General features: G+C 40.6%; 1 protein-coding gene across 1 annotated transcript in view; it reads right to left on the bottom strand.

Moving 5' to 3' along the window:
- Window positions 1-216: 216 nt before the first annotated feature.
- Window positions 217-20,106, bottom strand: part of EXPH5 (exophilin 5) — a 34,825-nt gene continuing 14,935 nt past the window's right edge. Inside the window, exons 2-6 of the mRNA XM_058018567.1 lie at window positions 17,747-17,904; window positions 13,452-13,596; window positions 8,799-8,847; window positions 7,090-7,216; window positions 217-5,519 (exon numbers count right to left, since the gene is read on the bottom strand). Coding sequence (XP_057874550.1) covers window positions 217-5,519; window positions 7,090-7,216; window positions 8,799-8,847; window positions 13,452-13,596; window positions 17,747-17,904 — 5,782 coding nt within the window. The remainder of the gene's footprint in view (window positions 5,520-7,089; window positions 7,217-8,798; window positions 8,848-13,451; window positions 13,597-17,746; window positions 17,905-20,106) is intronic.

Genomic DNA, 20,106 nt, shown 5'->3' with positions numbered 1-20,106 from the left:
AACATTGTTTTTTCCCTGCTGAGAGAAACACGAAGGGTGAAGCCACACATTTAATACAAAAGTCAAATGCTCAGCTAATATACCATACTAACTCCCTTGAAACTAAGGAAGCTGTACCACTTTATAGCAGCACAAGAATGGGCTCAGCACATTTGACATGTTTTTGCCAGCCCAGAAACTACCACGCTATTGTGCCCTTTTAGTACCACAGTCCCTTCATAGCTCTGATTCTTTATCTATCTCATCTAGGTAATATTCATCATCAGTGGTGGTATCACTGTCTGAGTCCGAGTAAGCGGCTGGGTCTTCCCCGTAGGTATCAGTGAGCTCTCGGGGGGACGAGGCAGCTGATGACATTTTGCTCCCAGCAGAACTCGAGCTCAGAAGCTCAGCCCTGCTTATAGAAGAGCTCTCTGTATCTCTGAAAGCACCAGGGTTATTCAGAAGACATGGTCTCCATAATCGCCCTTCTGTGAGTGACCTCTTGATATTTTCCAGGAAAGCCAGTTGTTGCTCTTTGCCAAATATACCAAATTCCACAGATGGATACATTAAATTTCTGGTGCTGTAACATTTCTCATCGTCTGATGCCCAGTTTTCATTCTCATCACAAGACAACAGCTCTGAGTAAGATTTAAATCTCTTGCCATGTATGCCATCTTTGGGTAGAATATTGCTTCCTGAGGCAGAGATCTCAAGGGAATCTCGAGCACAAATGCCCTCGGAGAGGTGACGCTCTCGCTGACTTTTTGCACGGCTCTTGCACAACTGATAGCTATTGAGGTTAGCGTTTTCTAAGCCAGCAGGCTGAGAGGTATTTTGATGCTGACCAAGCACTGTCTGGGAAGTCAGGTTTTGCTCTGGACATGTGTTTGCCTGCAAGCAGCTATTCACATAGGTGTTGGAGTTTTTGTCAGTTAATAGTGGCAAGGGAGGAGCACAGGTATGACTGCTAGCTCTTCCTTTCTCTTCATCCAGTGGGTATGACGTAGTAGCACTGGGGGAGATGGTCTGGCTTTTGCTTTCTAACCTGAGATCAAGCACTTGGGAATTCTCATTTCTTGTGCTTACCGATTTATCTGGAAATAGGGTTGTGAGTCTTGGCCTGTTTTCCACTTTCACTGCAGTTTTTTGAGGACTGATGGCTTCCTTCTGGGTATATGAACTTGTAAAAGGCCTCCTTTTGCTGTTAGCAAGAAAAGAGGGATCATTCTGATTTTCAGTCTTCTTATTATCAGCTGTTCTTGGTCTTGGAGTATTCTTGTCAGAGTTCAGACTGTGATTCTGATTTTCATTGTCCAACTCCAGGAATGGCTGGTGGGAATCCATTGAAATCAATGAGTCAAGGGACATGTTGACCTCTAAAGAAGCAGCACTTCCATCATTCTGTGAAAAAATGTTACTTATGTGTGGTTTGGGGGGTAGATTTTTACTTGAAAATTTACGACTTGTTTTGTAAACAGCTGCCAATTTATTTTTAATTGAAGGTCTGTTTTTCCTTTTCTCTATATCTTTGACTTTGTCTCTTGTGCAGTCAGAGAGAAGCTTGTTCTCCTCTTCGGCACTCTGTGTTGTGTTCTGATTTTGTGTAACCCTGGGGACTTTATCTTTAATGTTCAGGTTGCCCTCAATATGCCTCTCTGATTCCTGAAAACCACTGTAAACCTTACCAATATGAGAACTCTGTGAGTTTTGCTCTTTTTTAATTTTTGAATTCTTTACTTCATCTGTGCTAGCCACTTTGTCTAGCTGAAGAAATGGATCAGCACTGGAAGCTGTGCTGACCTCAGATGCTTTGCTTGGAGACTCTGGAAGCACTTTGCTGCAAAAGTTTGAACCATTCTCTTTTTTTCTTGAACTGTCAGCCCTTAATTGCAGTCCACTAAATTTATTATTACACAGAGGGGTGGTTTGGTGTAGGACATCTACTCTCTGTTTAACTTGGGCACTATCCCTGTACATACCTTCCACAGGAGTAAGTGGCACATCAGCATGCTCTGTGCTACCACTCCTTCCAAGGGAACTCTTCTCCCTGGAGCGGATGAATAAACTGTTCAGATTTTTCTTGTTTACTTTTGGGGGCTGAGAGCAGGTTTCAGAGCTTCCCTTCTGTACAGTATTTTTATTTGTTGAATTAGAATATAAAGGCTTCTCTAAATGTCTGGCTGGCTTGGGAGGGGTTGATAAAGTGGACATTAGTGGTGTGGCTCTTTGTAAAATTTCCTTCTTTTCTTTTACATGTATTTCTGCCTTTTGGCTCCTTGAAGCATCAGAAATGGCCTTACCTGACTTAGTCACTATCGCAGTGGATTGTGGGCCACCAAAAGAAATTTCTTTTGTCACCACATGAGAAAGTACATTTTCTGCTAATGGTAGACATGCTGAATTATCTTTCCTGTTAGGTACCACACTCACTGACTTCTCAGAGCTAGGGGATAAATGAGAATTCTCTTCTTCACTATCAACAGCAGTTCTTAAATTCTGAGGTGTGACCAGAACTGAAGATACTTGGTCAGGAGAATATGAAGACACCTCTTTTTCTGAAGTAGTAGGGAAAAAAACATTTGCTAAACTCACATGACCTTCATTTTTCTTGTTTTGTATTCTTGGTGACTGAGCAGTCTCTTTGGGACAAGGTAAATCTGCATCCTCTGAATTATCTCTAAAGAGGCTACAAAATGTTTTTGAATGCCTCCGTGGTAGTGTGTAATAAATTGAAACTAGTTCATGATACTTGACATGATCTTCATCAACACAAACTGTAAATGTGCTTGTGGTTTTATATTTCTGCAAAAAATTTCCCCCTTCCTTATAATCTGAAAACACAGAGGATTCTCTTCTACTTAGATGTTTACATCTGTCTGTCAGATCAACTGATGTACTGCTACTTACTGAATCATTACTATTTTTGCCTAAAGGACTGTGGTAATCTTTTTTAGTTGTGGCAGCATTTAATGATGCTGATGTTAGAAAGGAACATTTTGGATCTAAACAAGACACATCTCTTTGATTAGAATGACAGGTGTCAGCTCTATGCAGAGTTTCAGACCTTAAACAATCATATGCTCTGCTTTCTCTAGGTAAAGAGATAGGCGTCTCTGACATAATACTACCAGCAATGCTGGCTGATTTTCTAGGCAAAGTGTAATAAATAACAAGGGGGTCAGAAGATTTGGAGCTGTTTCTGCCAGGAGAGCCAGTAATGCTACAGCTACTGCTATGTCTTGGCGAGCTGTCTTGCTTGTGAAATCTTCTAATACAAGGTGAAGTACTCCTCATTTTTTCAGTTCCTTTTTCAAGGCAAAAATAACTTAAATTATTTTGAGAGGTATCGGGTTCTCCATCAAAGCCACGCATATAAATATTTCCAGAATTTCCATTTCGTGGGGAACTAGTAGTGAATTGTCCATTATAGTCCTTAGTAACTAAAGTGCTTGCATTTTGCAGTGTTTTCTGTGAAATCTCTTTGCTAACACTTGTCCTACTCACTTCAGCTGTTGTCCCCCCTTCTGCTTGAGATTCAGTAACAGTGCTATTTACCGAAGAGCTAGATAGTGTTCCTAAGCATTTAGCATTGTCTTTATGAGAAAGTGCTTGGGGAGAATTTTGTGAGAAACTAGATGAGAGCTCAGGAGGACAGGACAACATGCCTTGACAGTTTGCTAATTTTTCAGTGGATAGAGCAGCAGTTACATTCAGTAATGAGGAGTGTCTCTTTGGAGTAGCTTTGTTAAGGGCTTCTGCACTCCAACTATCCTGTTTGCTGCTCTCTCTTTGAGCTGCATAATGCAGATTATGTTCCCATTCTTTCTGACGTGGAAGAAAAGATTCCTTCCTGCTCCCATCACCTGGCAAAACACAGGGAGGCTGACTGAACTCACTATTGGGTGGGCAATCATTTTCCTTCATTTCTACACTTCTTTTATCACCATTTGATGTATAAATTTTTGCAGGATCTCCTCTGGCAGTGGCTTGGGCTTGTCTCTTTGATGTCATTGTGCTATAGAGAGATACATCTCTTTGCCACATGGCAGAAGCTGGGCTGTTAGGGGAAAAACTCCGTGCGTTGATGTAGCTTGTATCTGCTTGTTGAGGAACTGACGGTAACAGCGTGTCTTCATCTGCCTGTTTCACACCTTCAGCCTTTTCCAGGTGTGTAAAGTCTGCCTTTGTACTCCTTTGGGTAACAACAACTGAATTCCTGTTCAGTCTTGTAGGTTCTGGTTGGTTCTTTGAATTGGGAAAGACTGACTCATCAGTTCTGATACCAGATGAAGAAACAGAAGATGTACAACTTAGCCAAGGCTGACAGCCCTCAGTGAATTCTGAAAAATTTCTGCTTGCACTTCTGGTCATCCTTTTGATACTTGTATTTTCTGGAGAGTACATGTGAAAATCATTCTGCAGGCGCTGTGAACCAAACTTGGCATTCTTTGCATGTGCCCACTGCTGGTCATTTAAATTAGCCATAAATGCTTCAAAGCTGGCGTCAGGGGAAATAAACACCTCATCACTGTAACACTGAGGAATATCAGTCCAAGAAGGATAGCTATCTTTTCTTCCATAAGAATTTTTTTGGTTTGCATACAGCTTCCCATGAGAAGAGGTGTCTCTATAGAAGGATCTAGAGAGATTATTTTCTGATTTGTATACAGGATAGTTTTCCCAGTTATCAAAGGGCAATGGAGAAGTAGCTTTGTCAGGGCAACTAACTCTGCTAAAACAATTGCTGCTTGAAATAGATCTTCTGTAGTGTTTTGAGTGGTAACTTGGGTATTTCTTAGTTTCTTGTAAAGAGCTGGGATATCTACCATGGTCTGTAGCATGAAATTCCATCAGTGATTGAGTTCTAAACATTGTTTCTGGAGCTTGTTCTGAAGAGTCTGGTGTGTTGTTCCATACAATGGAAGACAGAGGAATTCTCTTTGGGTTCTGTCGACCAAACCTTGGTACAAAACCATTCTTGCTCTCCCTTGCCAATGGATGCTGCAGACTAGATGCTGAGAGCTGATCAGAAGATACTGATGATGGACACCTTCGAAGGGAACACACAGAGTAACTCCTGCCAGCTGCATCCCTGTTCATACAAGCCTTGTGCCTGAATCCGCTGTTGTGCGTTACGGAGGGGGGATATAAGCTGCCCTCGGAAGACCGCCCGAAGGACACCGCAGACAGCCTCCTGCGCTGCAGCCGGGGGTTCCCCTGCACTGCATCACCGTAACTGCAATCCTCCTGAAAGGCCGCCTGGTGCCAGTTTATATATGCACTTTGTAACTTCCTTGGTCTGATGAAAATCTTGTGTTCATCTTTGGCCCGCAGCGTTCTCATTCCATCCGGGAAAAATGTGCTAGGCATGTCACTCCAGTCATTTCTCTGTTGCCCCCTGCCAACAGTCTGCCTCTTTGAAGTAGGGAACGCACTACTACTTTGGACATTGGATGCACTGCTTGTAGAAATGATCCTGTCCAAAGGGTCTTGGGCTTGTTCCTGGGCCAGTTGGTCATCCAGATCACTTAGAACTGCACAGGGAAACAAAAAAAAAAGATACTTGGTTTTGGTTTCTTTAATAATCTTCTGACTGCTTATGTTAAAAAGTTTCATGTACTACATTATTAATCAGAACTGGCTTTAAAAGGAGTCATCTTCTCAGCATTCAAAACCCTTCCCAAACCACACATTCTTCCTCCCTAGGACTTTTCAGCAGTCACCCATTATGACTAGAAGAAAAGAAATGTTCTCCTCCATGACTGCTCTTTATGTAAATGTTAGTCTTAAATGCTATTTAAAGGAAGAACAAAACAATTTGAAGTCTGAGTTCTCACTCACTGTATTTGTGTGTGTGTGTCTGTAAACCTTCCAAATATAGTCTGTAAGCAAAAAAATCCTTGAAAAGAATTCACTAGGCAAACACAGACCTTTCTGTTCACAAAGCACAATTATGACATAACTATAAGAAAACAGAATCCTGCAAACCATCAAACAAGCATATTCAGCAGTCTGGCATGTCCACTGTTTATTTCATTTATTAAATAAATTCTCTTCTGAATTGTATGAGCACTGAAAATGGCATTTTCTGCATAAGAAACGGTAATTAAATAGTTAGGAAGCTGTGATTCAATCTAGCAACAAATATGTATTTATATAAACATATATAGGCAACCTCATGAAATGGAATTAAACACTATGTAGCTCAATTAACCAAGATATTCAGTCAGAAGACTGATAGCAATGTATTGAAACTATTTTTATTGTCAAAAGCATTTTTCCTTTGCTAATTGTATTCTGCTATTTCCAAAATATTACATATAATATACAATGGATATGATTGTTTTGTTACAGAAGTTCCTAATCCACTTAAATACATAAGACTGAGTGATCAGTCACTACAGACCTGTGCTAACACTACAAAAGCATTAAGAAAGCATTGATAAATATGTATAGTTGGTATAAAATGTGATCCAAAGGTACTAAAATTCTCCATTTTTCAAAAGTTTCTATTCAGCACACAAAATAGAAGACTTCTGAGAAATCCAGCTTAGAACAAGAAACAGGATGAGTTGTTTCTGAGTCTTCCATTGGGAGGACATGAGCCAAGCTGAAAAAGAACCTGCAACTCTTGACTGGGGGTATAAAAAGGCTCCCACAAAACTAACTGAATGCCATAATGCCTCTTGATTCTGTGGTTTCTGGCTTTACAGTTTATAAAACCAGGCCCAATGATTCATCATGATCCAAATTATTCATGCAGGAAACGGACAGAATTCTCACATAACCGTATGTCTTCATCTAAAGGGTGCAGCGTGGGCTCCAGGCAGAAACAGCAGAGAACTGTGCACAGTTACATGGGATTCTTCTGAACTGTATCAGTATGAGAGGAAATGCACTCTAAGAGTGATTGATCACTGACATCTCCTGAAATCAGTGTTGGAGTAGACATTCTGCTGTCAGACAAAGACAACACAAAGTAGAGCCACTCTGCTAGAAATGAGCCATTTTTTTACAGCTGTGCTTTTGCAGAAAATTCTCCCAAACCACAGTAACTTCTGGTAACAACACTATCAAACAATACCAAAATAAGGACACACTTACCACTGAAAATCTCCTTCTCTAGCTGTTCATTCCATTCCAGTGTACTTTTCTCCACTGTTTCATTTTGGTTTGTATCAAAAGATTGACCACTTGTGTCAGTTGACATTGGGGAATTACACATTTCAGCCTGTTAAAAATTGTAAAGTAACCTGGTTTCAGTTCTACGTGTAGGTTCACATCACATTTCACATATCACATCACAACCCGTGTCACAAATTCCAGAGGTGAGCAAGCTCTGTCAGTCCATTAAATAATGTATTATTAAAATACACAACTGAGGGTTGTAAAATTGCATGCAGTTTATAGAGTTCTATACATATAATAAGGAGAATTACTCATCTTGTCCTCATCCTGTATGTTTTGGATAAGGGCATAGTTTACTTAACTTATCCTAATGCATCCTTATTGCATTGTATCTCTCAATTTAGTTTTCCACAATCATCTCTTCCTTGACCAGTGTATTTTAAAATTCACCCACTGACCTCCCAACAGAGATTTAATAATTTAACACTACAGTCCATTTTCTTATAGAAAGACAGCACTTAGTGATAAAAGTGGGGAAAATGTCATCCTATTCTCCATCTGTTTTTTGATTACATGTTAAACTGAGAGGTTCTATCCCACCCATATTTCACTAAGCTCACAGTTTCAGATGGTGGAAGTGCAGACAATTGTTTAACTGCTGAATAATTTTAGCTGAAACTCTTCCTTCTTTTTTCAAAAAAACCCCACCCTACTACTTTTTTTTTGTTTGTCATATTTATACTATTTTACTCATCTAACTATAATATGGCTTTATATAATATGTTTCTATAACAGACAAGATTCCCTGATAAGATCTTTGCTCAGTCATATATTAATATAGATTATCTCTTTGTTTTTGAAATATGAGAGAAGGGAGGTGGCCAGTTTACATCCTCTGTGCCTTTGATTATACACTGTATACCTTCTTAGTCCCCTCTGTGGTTATGCCACCCAATTGAAGATGAGGAAAACCATGTTAGTAATACAGGGTCGTGAAATAATTAAGATAGAAAATATAATCCTTGGAAGCAAATCTGATATTTCAACAGCATGCACTTAAATTACATCAGAAATATATCTGTTTTATCCTTAAAATGAGCTTGTGCTTATAAAATGGAACATCCATCCATCCATCCATCCATCCATCCATCCATCCATCCATCCATCCATCCATCCATCCATCCATTAAAAAAAAAAGTTCCTACTTCAAAATTTACATTTACATGGTAACTCTGTGCATGGAAATGTTGCACAAAAGGTTCTAGATTACTGCCTGTCAAAGGCCAGCTACTCTTTTTCATCCTTGTACAAATGAAATGAAACAAAGTAAATATACTAGATTATGATTTAGTGTGAGTTTTGATCTATTTACAGGTTGGTTACAGTTGCCAAGATATGTGAAGGTCCTGACCTAGGAAAATATCCATGCAATTATTCTGTCATTATGAGAGAACTGAAATCCTGCAGAGCTAGATGTAGGGCCTAGCTAGGAAAGCTTTGGATTTTAACAGAAAAGCTCAGTCTACTACAACAAGTTCACAACAAAGACATTTTACTCATCATTTAAAACAAGAACTGCAAGAATACTATTTAAACACGTTAAAGCAACAGCCTAGAGCAAGGGGACTAGTTTTTGAAAAATCTGTATTGAAACATTGCAGACAAGAAATTGATAAGCTACTTACCGTTGCCATTTCTTCCACTTTTGAGGGTGGGCTAGCAGAATTGTCATATCTGTAGGCAGAGGGATTTAAATGTTGGTTTTGAAAAGGAACTTGCTGTAATTTCATCAAGTAGGAAATATCCAGCAGCTTCTCATTTTAACAACTATTGAGAAGCATCTGAAAAAAAACTTGCTCTATGAAGAATTCATCCTTACCTCCCCCCTGCCAATATCCTGCAAAAATAAAGTGCTTGGAAAATGCACCATTCAGTTTGGCCTTGTCAGCTGGCAAACTTCATAACTGCACAGCCAAAAATGAACTCAACCTACTGACATCTCAGTGTCTGCAACAGAATTGTTTTAATCCAGCATTATGGTAAGATGGTATTTGTTCTTTTTCCAAACAACTATAATTTAGTAGGTACTAGTCATACTTAAGTTATATACTTGTTAAGTTCTGACTGGTTTGCATCTGCAATTCCATTGTTTTTCTCTTCTGTTTCACCCTACTCAGATGCAGAGCTGTGCTCTGTCCCTGCAACGGAGGAGAGACAGAAAGCAGATTGGTTTTGGTGTGAACTTTGGAACTTGCTGCTATTCACCCCAAACAGCCTTTATTTACCAATTTTTAAGACGTGGTAGAAAGCTCATCTGCTTTCCTAAGCTATTTAAGGCTGCAAGGGCTTGGCAGAGAACTGGCTCCAGTGTCCCTGAGTAATGCAGTGGTTGGAACAAGCCAAGAAGCCCCGAACATAAAAAGTACTCTGTCTGATGGGGTGACTTGCAGACAAATACAAAATAAATGAAAGAAAAAAGAACAGACTAGACGTCACTGAGTCTATTCAGGTCTGCAGATCCTTGTTTTACAACTAAGCAAACCCAGTCCCTTCAGATGCCCCGAAGGAAATGTTGTTTAGTATGTGCTGATTGCCAATTCTTCCTCTCTCAGAAACTGTTTTTTTCCCAGGAAGTTAATTCTTGGGAGAAAATGAAGTAGGGGAAGATGGTTCTGCTCAGTCCTGTTTGTCTCAAAGTCTTTTTGAATGACCTTGTTCTTAGGCTCTTAAAGCCTCCCTGTGCTCAGGTAGACTACTTTATTGTGCTTCAACAGCAAGTATAAACCGGCTTGTTGGCAAGTTCTTTGTGGCCCAGCCTTTCCTCCTGAAGTGCTTTGTCATTTGTTTGCAATGTGCTTGCAGGCAGGGAAGAACAGTTGAAAGGTGCAATTTGTTTTTGCTTCTGTAATTGTGAACTGTAAAACCAGGATTCCTCTCTGACATGGGGTCCAACTGAAACCAAACAAGCCTGTTGACTTCAGCGGGCTTAGGATTTGGCTAGACAGTCTGAATCTAAAATTCCTAATTTTTCCTTGTAGCTCTGAATAAAAATAGCCATTAAATCAGCAGTTACCTCCCTCTTTGAATGAAGCTTACAGAACCAGAACCCAGAACTGTATGTATCTTTTCCTTTAAACTTAAATAAAGTTGTGTTTTAATGCTTCTAAAACAAATTAAGAACGAAACTTAGGTTTCAGAGCTTTTACAATGATATCCTGTAAATTAAATTCAGTAAAATCCTGTGGCTTAGCAAGTTACCTTAGTTATACTTATATGCATAACAAAAATGCAAAAGCTTTGTTAGAAGCTTTCTTCCTCAGCTTTACTGTGCAAAGCCACTCTTTGGCAAAGCCCAAGAGCACAAAGCTCTCCCCACCTGATGTTGTATTAATTGCTCCTTGCCATGAACCTACGTGAAGTAGACATGTTAGTTAGAAATGTCAGTTAGAAATGTCTTCTGATAGTCTAGGCAAAATTTAAATTTTCATTTGCACCTGTGGCACTATTCTAAATTCATCTATGTCTTTATTGTCACTGTTCTCTCAGAAATAACTGGTCATTGCATCCTGCGTTATTTTTCTCCCTGCTAACTTACACTGACGAGGTTTTTTTAATATTTTCCCTATGCCAATCTCTCAATTTTCCAAACTGCCTTATTAGTTTCTATGAACTGTTTTAAATTTTCCAGCATCTAAAAATTAAAATTTTTCTTACTTTCAGAGAAATATTGCTTAATTTTAGGAAACAGTAATTCAGTTTCTTTTTTGGTTAATGACACGGAGCAATGTTTACATTATTTTGCACACAATGCATATGCACATATACTTTTAAATATTGTCTGTTATTCATAAACAGGAAAGAAGCTAAATTGATGTTGAAGTTCAGAAATATTTGCCACGTAGAAAATTATCCTCAATATGGAAAATGAAAAATTATATGTTCTACTTTTCCACTTCCATATATATGTATCTTTTTAATGACAATCAAATGTAAGATGAAAAGTAAAAGATGACTATCACAACTGGTAACAATAATAAAAATCCATGAATTAAAATCAGCTGTGAATTAGTATTTCCACAGAGGCAAGGCACCTGTCTTCCCCAGGCTACCACCAAGCTGTCTAATGTCAGTATAATCCATTTTCTTCAAGACTATTCTTATCAGTACTAAGTAAGAAGCCAACTAAAACCCAAACACATAAATCACATATGCTGAAAACACAATTAAACAGCATTTTTATCCAGGATGAATCACACTTACACATATAGAAGAGAGTAAGAATGAATTCAAGAACTGACACCTTTGAACCGAAAGGGATCAAACTGCCTTCAGACTACAGTTACAAACCTTTTATTAGCATCTTCCGTATGTCCATGTGAGCGCACTCCTTCCTGCAGCATCCATAGTTTATTCTCAGAGCAGAACACCACCACAGCTGCCGAAACTCCCTCTCCAGAACTCAAAGGACCCTCTAACCAGCCATTAATGTTCAGCCATTGAAAAGCTTCCGCCAGTTAGGCTTACTTACAGGATTTACGGTGCTGCCTCCTACAGTGTTTCACTAGCTCTCCAAAATAACTCTACCTGGTGAGAGGCAGATTATTTCAGTGCTTTGCCTATGCATAAAGCAAACCACATGCCACGGCAACACCTAGAAGAGGGTGGGGGAAGTTTTCAACAGAGAGGCGTGACTAGAAAATGTAGCAATCAGCTCAGTTACACGTCAGGATTGACTTGTTTATTTTTCAAGTTATGCATGGTCAGAAATCAAAGGCATCTGAGCCTGAGATACGATAGATTTTCCATGGAAAAAACAGATAAACACACACAAGAAAAGCTGATCTTATGAGTAGGCACAGTTTTGTTTTTTTGCCTTCTTCAATTAAGAAATCATTTCAGTGCTTAGATTCTACAGCAAAGCCTCGACCTTTGTGTGTGCATTGGCTACCTCACTGTGCACCAGGATAAAGCACCCTTGAAATCTGATTCTCAGTTACACAAGTGTCCCTTTATTCTTTGGGGAAGACTGTGGCCCAGTATTTCTGTGTTCCAGAATAAAGGGGCATTATCAGGTCACAAGAAAGAGGAAGGAGAAGATGACAGGTATGGAGCAGTGTTAACACTGCATATTCTTTTTTCATGTTGTGTTGTTATGTAAGAGAATTGTTACCAGTGAAAATCCACAAGGCTAACCTCAAAGCCTCTACTTAAACCTCTCCTTAAATCTCCTGCTTTCATACAAACACTCCACAATAGCAAGCTGCTATGTTACAAAACCTATGTATCAGACTAATCATAATTTCTTTAGAGGCTTGCATTCCCTGTCATTGTTTATTACAGCTGTTTTATTGCATCATGCCAGCAGGGAGCCCCAGGCACAGACCAGAATACCAATCTGAGACGCACCGAGCAAAATCAGCTTTTTGTACAAAGATCTTGCATCTTTGTACTTGGATTTCACAGCACTGCACAATGCAGCTCTACCTGTGATTGCCAGTCCCAAGCATTACCCTATGATGCACACAAGAATAGCAAGATTTCATGCACGTGCTGCTGACGTACAGCCACACAGGACAAAAGTTAAGAGAGATCAGGCAGCCTAACCAGCCTGACTGTAGCTTCCCCCACCCCTTTTCCTCTGAACAGCAGCTTCAACCCTGGCAATGGCAAAGGAGAAGGATGCTCTTCAAACAGTAGCTCCTGAGCTGCATATGAGACCAACTTTGGTTCAGATTCAAAAACCAAAGTAAACCAAAGCAAACCCAAGTACTGAACCCAAAGCACTGACAAAGCACAGAAGGCAAAAGGGCCAAGAGCTGTCCGGTTTGCCTGGCTGGAGCTAAAGCTGCAGGGCTGCCTCTAAGCTGCCTCTGGGCTAGAAATGGTGGGAACTGATGCAGCACAGCTGCCTGGGGCCGGCACTCTCTGCCATGACTTGGGAAAGCTGTGCTTTCCTATCGTATCACAGCCACAGGGCACCTGATCCCCATGCACCTTACGCTGTGTCCTCTTGAGAGGGAATGAAACAGGATGCAGCTGCTCCAAAGTCTACAGCCTTTCATTTACTTCAAATCTTTATGCAAAACCTGAGCAAAATAGGTTTAGCCAAGAGACTCTACCTACTACTTGTGACTTAGTCCCTTTCTTCTGACACAATACAGATAATCTTTCATTACAGGACCAAATAAATCACAATCTTCCCAATCAGGTAAAAAGCATGAGACTGAAAAAATAATTTAACAAAATTTTCTAAAACTTTAGAACTTTGTTCTATACCACAGAACAATTCATATACTTTTTAGAAGCTGGAAATAATGTATGTTCTCATTATAGCTCACCGTGGTTGCTTCTGAGTCTGGGTTTTCCGTGATCTTCTAAAGGAGGAAAGCCAAGCAAAAGGTGATCTGAACCCCAGAAAGGAAGCTGAGGTGTTCTTTTGTGCTTGAGGATTTGTGCGGGATGACATTTTTATTTCTTTATGATCTAAAAATGTGATAAAAAGCAGATTTGTTTTGAGCTCTTAATAAATGCAGTATTAAAATATACATAAATGTTTTATCTTCATAAAAAATTGCTTTTGCTTACCTTTTATGCCAGGTAAATCCAGTTTTGACATTTTTGGACAGACTATGTGACATACTGGTTTATAATGACTAACTAGAAGACAGAGAAAGATAAACAGGTCTAAAGTTTCAAAATGTATTATTTGTTTTGGGTGATGCATGTGAGCTACATGAGGCTGATTTTCACAAAGTAATCAGAACTCAATTACTTGAAAATCATACCTATTTTAAAATACAGGCAAATCAAACATTTGAAAATTGAGGCCCCTCACAATCATTACTCACTTTCTTTTTATGTTTGTAAGAAATAAAAATGCAACAACCCAGAACATACAATGACCTAAGTGACTGTAATGTAACTACATAACACCAACTCAGACTAATGTGCCCTCTGTATCACAGATTTCCTTACACTGGGATTCCTGTGGCCACTAGAGTACCTTTTTTTTCTGCTACAAACTGCATATCACATCTGTATTTTCAATGCACGATATTGTGAATTATTTCTTTGGAAAGGTTATGACTTGTTTTCTTCAAACAGAACTCAGTCTGCCTGTAAAAGCAGCAGGCATTTGGCGGGAAGATGAGGATGAGTATCACTTATAGAAAAGGGAAAGAAACAGAAGGATCAGTACCACACCACAGCAAACTGGAGAATACAAGGAAACAAGATATCACTAGGAATAAGGCATTACTTTTTTTTTTCCATTTAAAGCAACACATTTAAAGCCTGAAACAGCACAACGGCCTGAAAATGGCTTATCCAATGAGTGTAGGAGAAAGCAAACCCAGAAATTAGGGAAAAGTGACATTTATAACAACAGCAAGGGGCAGCATTTTGGACATTGTCCAAATGAAGTGAATAATTCATGTAATGTGATTTAAATCTTGTGTGTAATACATGGCTTTCCCTTCAGTGACAATCTCTGTGTACTTCAAAATGCCTCATTCTTTACCCCTTTCAGAGCCTATTCTCTTGGTGGCATGGACTTGACAATGCAGGTGACATCAAGAGAGTCCTAATAGCACTGCCATAGCCAGGATGGTCTTAGGATGTAGACACAGCAAGGCTTGCAGGAAGAAGCAGGATCTTTTATTTAGCCAGCTTATGCAGCTGGAAATATCAGACAAGCCTCTGAGGCACACAAGCCCTTCTTCAGATCTGAAATAGAAACAGGTGCTTTCAAAGTTAAATGCCAGAGAACAATTACACAGAGTTTAGTCAGACCATCTCTGAAAGATAAAAAATGTAGGTAGCTGAGGACTAGAGGGGATGTTGGGGATAAAAGGTCAGGAAACCCTGAGATCTATTCTGTGCAGGTCTGTAGTATGAGGAAAATGTTTAAGGTTTCACTTATCTTTCGAAATCCATGACTCTAGTTCCAGTTGCTATGAAGCACAAATAGGAGGAGCTCAATGAAAAACATGCAGAAGTGTGAATGGAATAAAAGCATATATTGTGCATGAGAGCTATCTGGATAGAAGATGAAAGTGCAGAATACCATGCTTTTTATAGAGACACTGTGTTTCTGCTGCATATTCATTTTGGATGGGCATCAGAATCTGTGAAATGAGATCTCAAGAAATTGCTTCCTGGTCAGGCCAACTTTTCAGGCTTTGACACTCACCCTGATAATAAGCACTGTGCATGCCTTTAGCCCAGTGTTACCAGAAAAAGTTTTCCACTGGTAGAGTCAAACCTTTCTCACCCAAATTAATCTACTTATTCCAAATGTCATTTAGGTGCTTTTAGTTTTTTAAGAAAACTAGGCAAAACAGTTTTTTTTTTTTGCTGGTTTTGGCTGGTATAGTTAATTTTCTTTCACGGCTGCTTGCATGGGCTGTGTTCTGGATTTGTGCTGGATGCAGTGTCAGTTACACAGGAATATTTTACACAGTTAAGGCTTTTCCTGCATCTCACCCCACCCTACAAGCCAGTAGCTCAGTGTGCACAAGGAGCTGGGAGGGGACACAGCTGGGACAGCTGACCCCAACTGACCCAGGGGACATTCCAGACTGTACAGCACCGTGCTCAGTGTGGAAAGCTGGGGGGAAAGAAGGAAGGGAGGATGTTCAGAGTGACAGTGTTTGTGTTCCCAAGCAACCATCGTGTGTGCTGCAGCCCAACTTTCCTGGGGACAGCTGAACACCTGCCTGCTCACAAGAAGTGGTGACTTAATTCTTTGGTTTGCTTCCTCATGTGCAAGGTTTATCCTTTATCTATGAAACTGTCTTTATCTCAGCTCATGAGTTCTCTCACTTTTAGTCTCTTGCCCATCCTGATGGGGGTCAAGTGAATGAGCCACTGGGTGGTGCTTAGTTGATGGTTGGGGTTAAACCACAAGAGTTCTTTAGGATACCCAGTGTAAGGCTCGAAGTGTTTGAGATAACAACAGACCTCAGTGGAATGTGCTAGACAGAATTTATCACTGTTCTTGCTTAGAATTCTTGTTTAGCTATTAATTGACAGGTTCCAGTGCTTGCCATGGGGATTGCTTGCCAGGCTGTAAGTTAGAGCCTATGCTCCTTGGTGCAATGGTTACGCGCCATGGTTATGGTGCACCTCTGCAGGGATTGTGACCAGGAGTAAGTGCGTAGAAGGTACACACCTCCAAGGATCCGTGGAGAACTTCAAAGTGAGTGGCCATGGATAAGCCCATGACTCCCCCACGGAGACTGCAGCCACAGGTAAGGCCATGTTGGAGTAGGTGCATTTCTGAAGGCATTGTGGCCCATGGAGGAGGCCATGCTGGAAAAGGTGCACCTCAGATGAACTGGGGCTGTGGAAAACTCCATGCTGCAGCAAGTATATCCCTGGAGAGACTGTGACTACTAGACTCTCACTCTACTGTGACTCTGCTTGGAGCAGGAATACCCCTGAGACACTGCAGTACATGAGTTAGTCTTAGCTGGAGCAGAGGCAAGGTGAAGGCAGTGGGGTGGTTAATGGGGACACACTGAAGAGTGTGGGACCTGAGCCATGGAATAAGGAGTAAAGAATGTGCTGGGTTTGGCTGTGATAATTAATTATTTCCATAGTAGCTAATATGGGGCTGTGTTCTGGATTTGTGCTGAGAACAGTTTTGGTAATTCAGGGATGTTTTCCTTACTGCTGAGCAGGGCTTACACAGCGCCAAGGCTTTTCTGCTTCTCACCCCACCCCATCAATGAGTGGATTGGGGATGTACAAGGAGGCAGAAGGGGATGCAGCTGGGGCCAGCATACCTGATGAATATCCCATACCATACAGCATCATACTCAGCATATAAAATCTAGGGGAAGACAAGGGAAGGGAGGACATTCACAGTGATGGCATTTGTCTCCTCAAGTCACTGATACATGTGATGGAGCCCTGGAGATGCTGAACACGAGGAGTGGTGAATGAAAGCCTTGCTTTGCTTTACTTGTGTGCGTGGCATTTGCTTTATCTATCAACTGTTGTTACCTCAATTCACTTTTACCCCTCCAATTCTCACCCCCTCCCATGGTGGGGGAGTGAGTGAGTGAGTGGCTGTGTTGTGCTTTGCTGCCAGCTGGGGTTAAACCACAACCTTTTTGTACAATGCAGACATCCCTGCTTTGATTGGGAAACTACCATTGTATTTACTATAATTATAGCAATTTCATTTTGATTAATAAAGACTTTTTTTACCATGAGAACAACTAATCACTGGAACAGCCTCCTCAGGGCCATGGTGGAGTCCCCATCACTAGAGGTTTAGAGATGTGACTGCAAATGGTGCCAAATAATCTTATCCAGGTTCCCCCTCCTATGAAAAACTGGACCTGAAGATCTTCTGATGTCTTTCCAACCTGGGCCATACTATGATTCTAACTATGGCATAAAAATATCAGGGATTTTCTGTTGTGAATCCCAGCTCTGCTTTTAACAGAACGTGCTCAAAGAAACATACTCATTTTGAAAACACATCTTTAGTAAAACTATGATTTGAGAAGAAGCTCAGTGCAATTTCAGAAACAAGGATTAACTATTACACTCTGACATGCCATAAGACGTTGGTTTGGTGACCACTATTATATAGATGAGGAAATGGACAAATGTAACTCACTGGTGTTTTTGCTCTTCCTTAACTGATGCTCTAATGGTGGTTTTAACATTCTATTGACATCAATGTAATTCTGATATTTTCTTCTTTTTATTTCTTCAAACCATTCTCCAGTCACTCCCTGCAGCCCTTTTTCAGATTTCTTTCTCTTCAGAAGTTTGCTAAAAAAAAAGGAAAAAAAAAAGCCATTTTAGATATTACAGGGCCATCATTAGGAACTCTCCCTGTTTTTCATTAAAGTATTTACAGTATATCTCTACATATAATGACTTTTACAAAGGCAGTGGGACATTCACAGCAATCACATAAAAGTTTTAGTGACAGCAACATTCTACTGTTTAACAAATGACTCATATGCTTGCATTATTCTCATCCTTAAGGAAGTGCATCTTTTTTCCTTGCAAGAATAAGGCAATCCATATGCATTCTAAAACTAATTGAATGTAAGATTAAGTTGATCCAATAATCAAATTAGAATAAATCACACTCAAAATAAAGCAAATTTTGAAATATTTATTCACTCATTTAAATAGAAGAAATAACAAAATTATTTTTATTTTCTAGGGGTAGATCACTGATGCCCTGACAATGAGGTGCCCACTACACATTTTCCATGCAAAGGAGAACAGTAAATTGAGAATTCAGCTAATAGATATTCATGAAACATGTTCAACAAGTTTATCACATTTTCCTCTTTCCTTGATGCATAGTGATTCTGCTTGTGTTCAATATGGATGGAGGCAGCCAATAATGAATATGAATGTTCTGCCACACTGAGGGGCAGCCTGAGCAAGCTACACACATGTGGCTGCAACTGAACAAGATATTTAGTAGCAAGTTCAGATTCTAAACCAAGAGGTAATAGGAATGAATTGTTTAACTGGACAGAAAAGAAAAAGGTACGATTGCAAAGGAGTGGGAATAGTGCAAGGGACATGCAAAGTTACTTGTTTTTAAATTACATTTACACTAGTGTCGAAAGTATAGATGCAAATACAGCAAATCCACACCCCCAACTGATTCTGATGGTAACAAAACGAGACGTTGTGCACAGCCTGGAGATGTAATACCAATGTTTGAGCAAGGCTTTCATGTAAATCTGCCTCCTTAATCAGGGGTAAAAATCTGTGTCCAGAATACAGATGCTCCCAGAGAACATAAGTTGCTTCAGTTATCAATTTAAGTAAAAACTCATCTGAGACAATACTACTTCACAGAACAAACTTAAAATTAAACATCTAGTCTGGAAATGGATATATTTTGATCTGGAATTTATGGAATTCATTGTCCATCCTAGCCCCTACTGTGCATCTGGTGGCATCTGATGGACAGGAAGGCTGGAGGGAGGCATTTTTGGGAAATGAGTATTTCCCTTGAAGAAGATTACACAGCCACCTGCACGAGTACTAGCCATTCCAAATAAACTTATTACAGAGGCAAAAATGTTACTCATCGCAGATATTACCGCACCATGGGAGTGACTAAACACCGTAAATGCATTGTGCAGTCTGGAACGCAGCCTAGCACTGATGTGAAGCAGGAGGGGATGAACAATGTGCTCTCCATAGCCAACTCCATGACCTCACTCCTGTGGTAAAGGGGATCCAAGACACTGGGAGGAGTAAAAGCACAGAGAGGAAGGCATGAGCTGCTTGGGAAGTAGCCGCAGCCACAGCGACTGCCCGGGAGACACCCCCTGGGCGGTTCTGCTGAAGTCCCGAAAGCGGAGAGCATCTGTTGGGATCCATCCCCGCGGGCCGAATCGCTTTTCCCGCGGGAGGCGGCGCTGCCATGGCCGTTCGGGGCAGGCGGGCGGGGCCGTGGCGCCCCCCGGCGGCGGCCGGCGGCAGCACCGCCCAGCGCCCGCTCCCGGCGCGTCCCGGGGCAGCGCCGCCCAGCGCCCGCGGCCCGGGAGCGACAGGACGGGCAGAGAAACAGCTGTTCGCCGCACATTTACGCATTCCAGGGCAAAGGGAAATATAAAAACCCCACAATCACTCTATAATAGACCATACCAGGCACTGCACGAACGCGCCTTGCACGGAGAAATGGAGTTAAAAGTTTTGCACAAACACTGACTTCACTGCTCAAACACTATAAAGTCTGTACTGGTACATGCCTGGCATTATATGTAGTCGTTATCTGTGTATCTGCTGCTTTTGAATTGTGCTGTCATGCCCAACTCATCAAATAAATCTTTTAAACTGCCTGTGCATATTTATATTTATACAGACAGAGTCATATATGGAACCCTATATATGTAGTTATTTGAGTAACAAATAATAGTTAATGAGTGTGATACACGATACATAGTTGCAGTATTGCACGACTGTTAAGTATTTCTCCTTTGCGATGACTCCCAG

Source organism: Melospiza georgiana, chromosome 2, assembly GCF_028018845.1.
Source record: "Melospiza georgiana isolate bMelGeo1 chromosome 2, bMelGeo1.pri, whole genome shotgun sequence".
In the NCBI taxonomy this organism is placed as follows: domain Eukaryota; kingdom Metazoa; phylum Chordata; class Aves; order Passeriformes; family Passerellidae; genus Melospiza; species Melospiza georgiana.
Note: the sequence above shows the minus strand (reverse complement) of the source record. Positions and strands in the feature narration are given on the sequence as shown.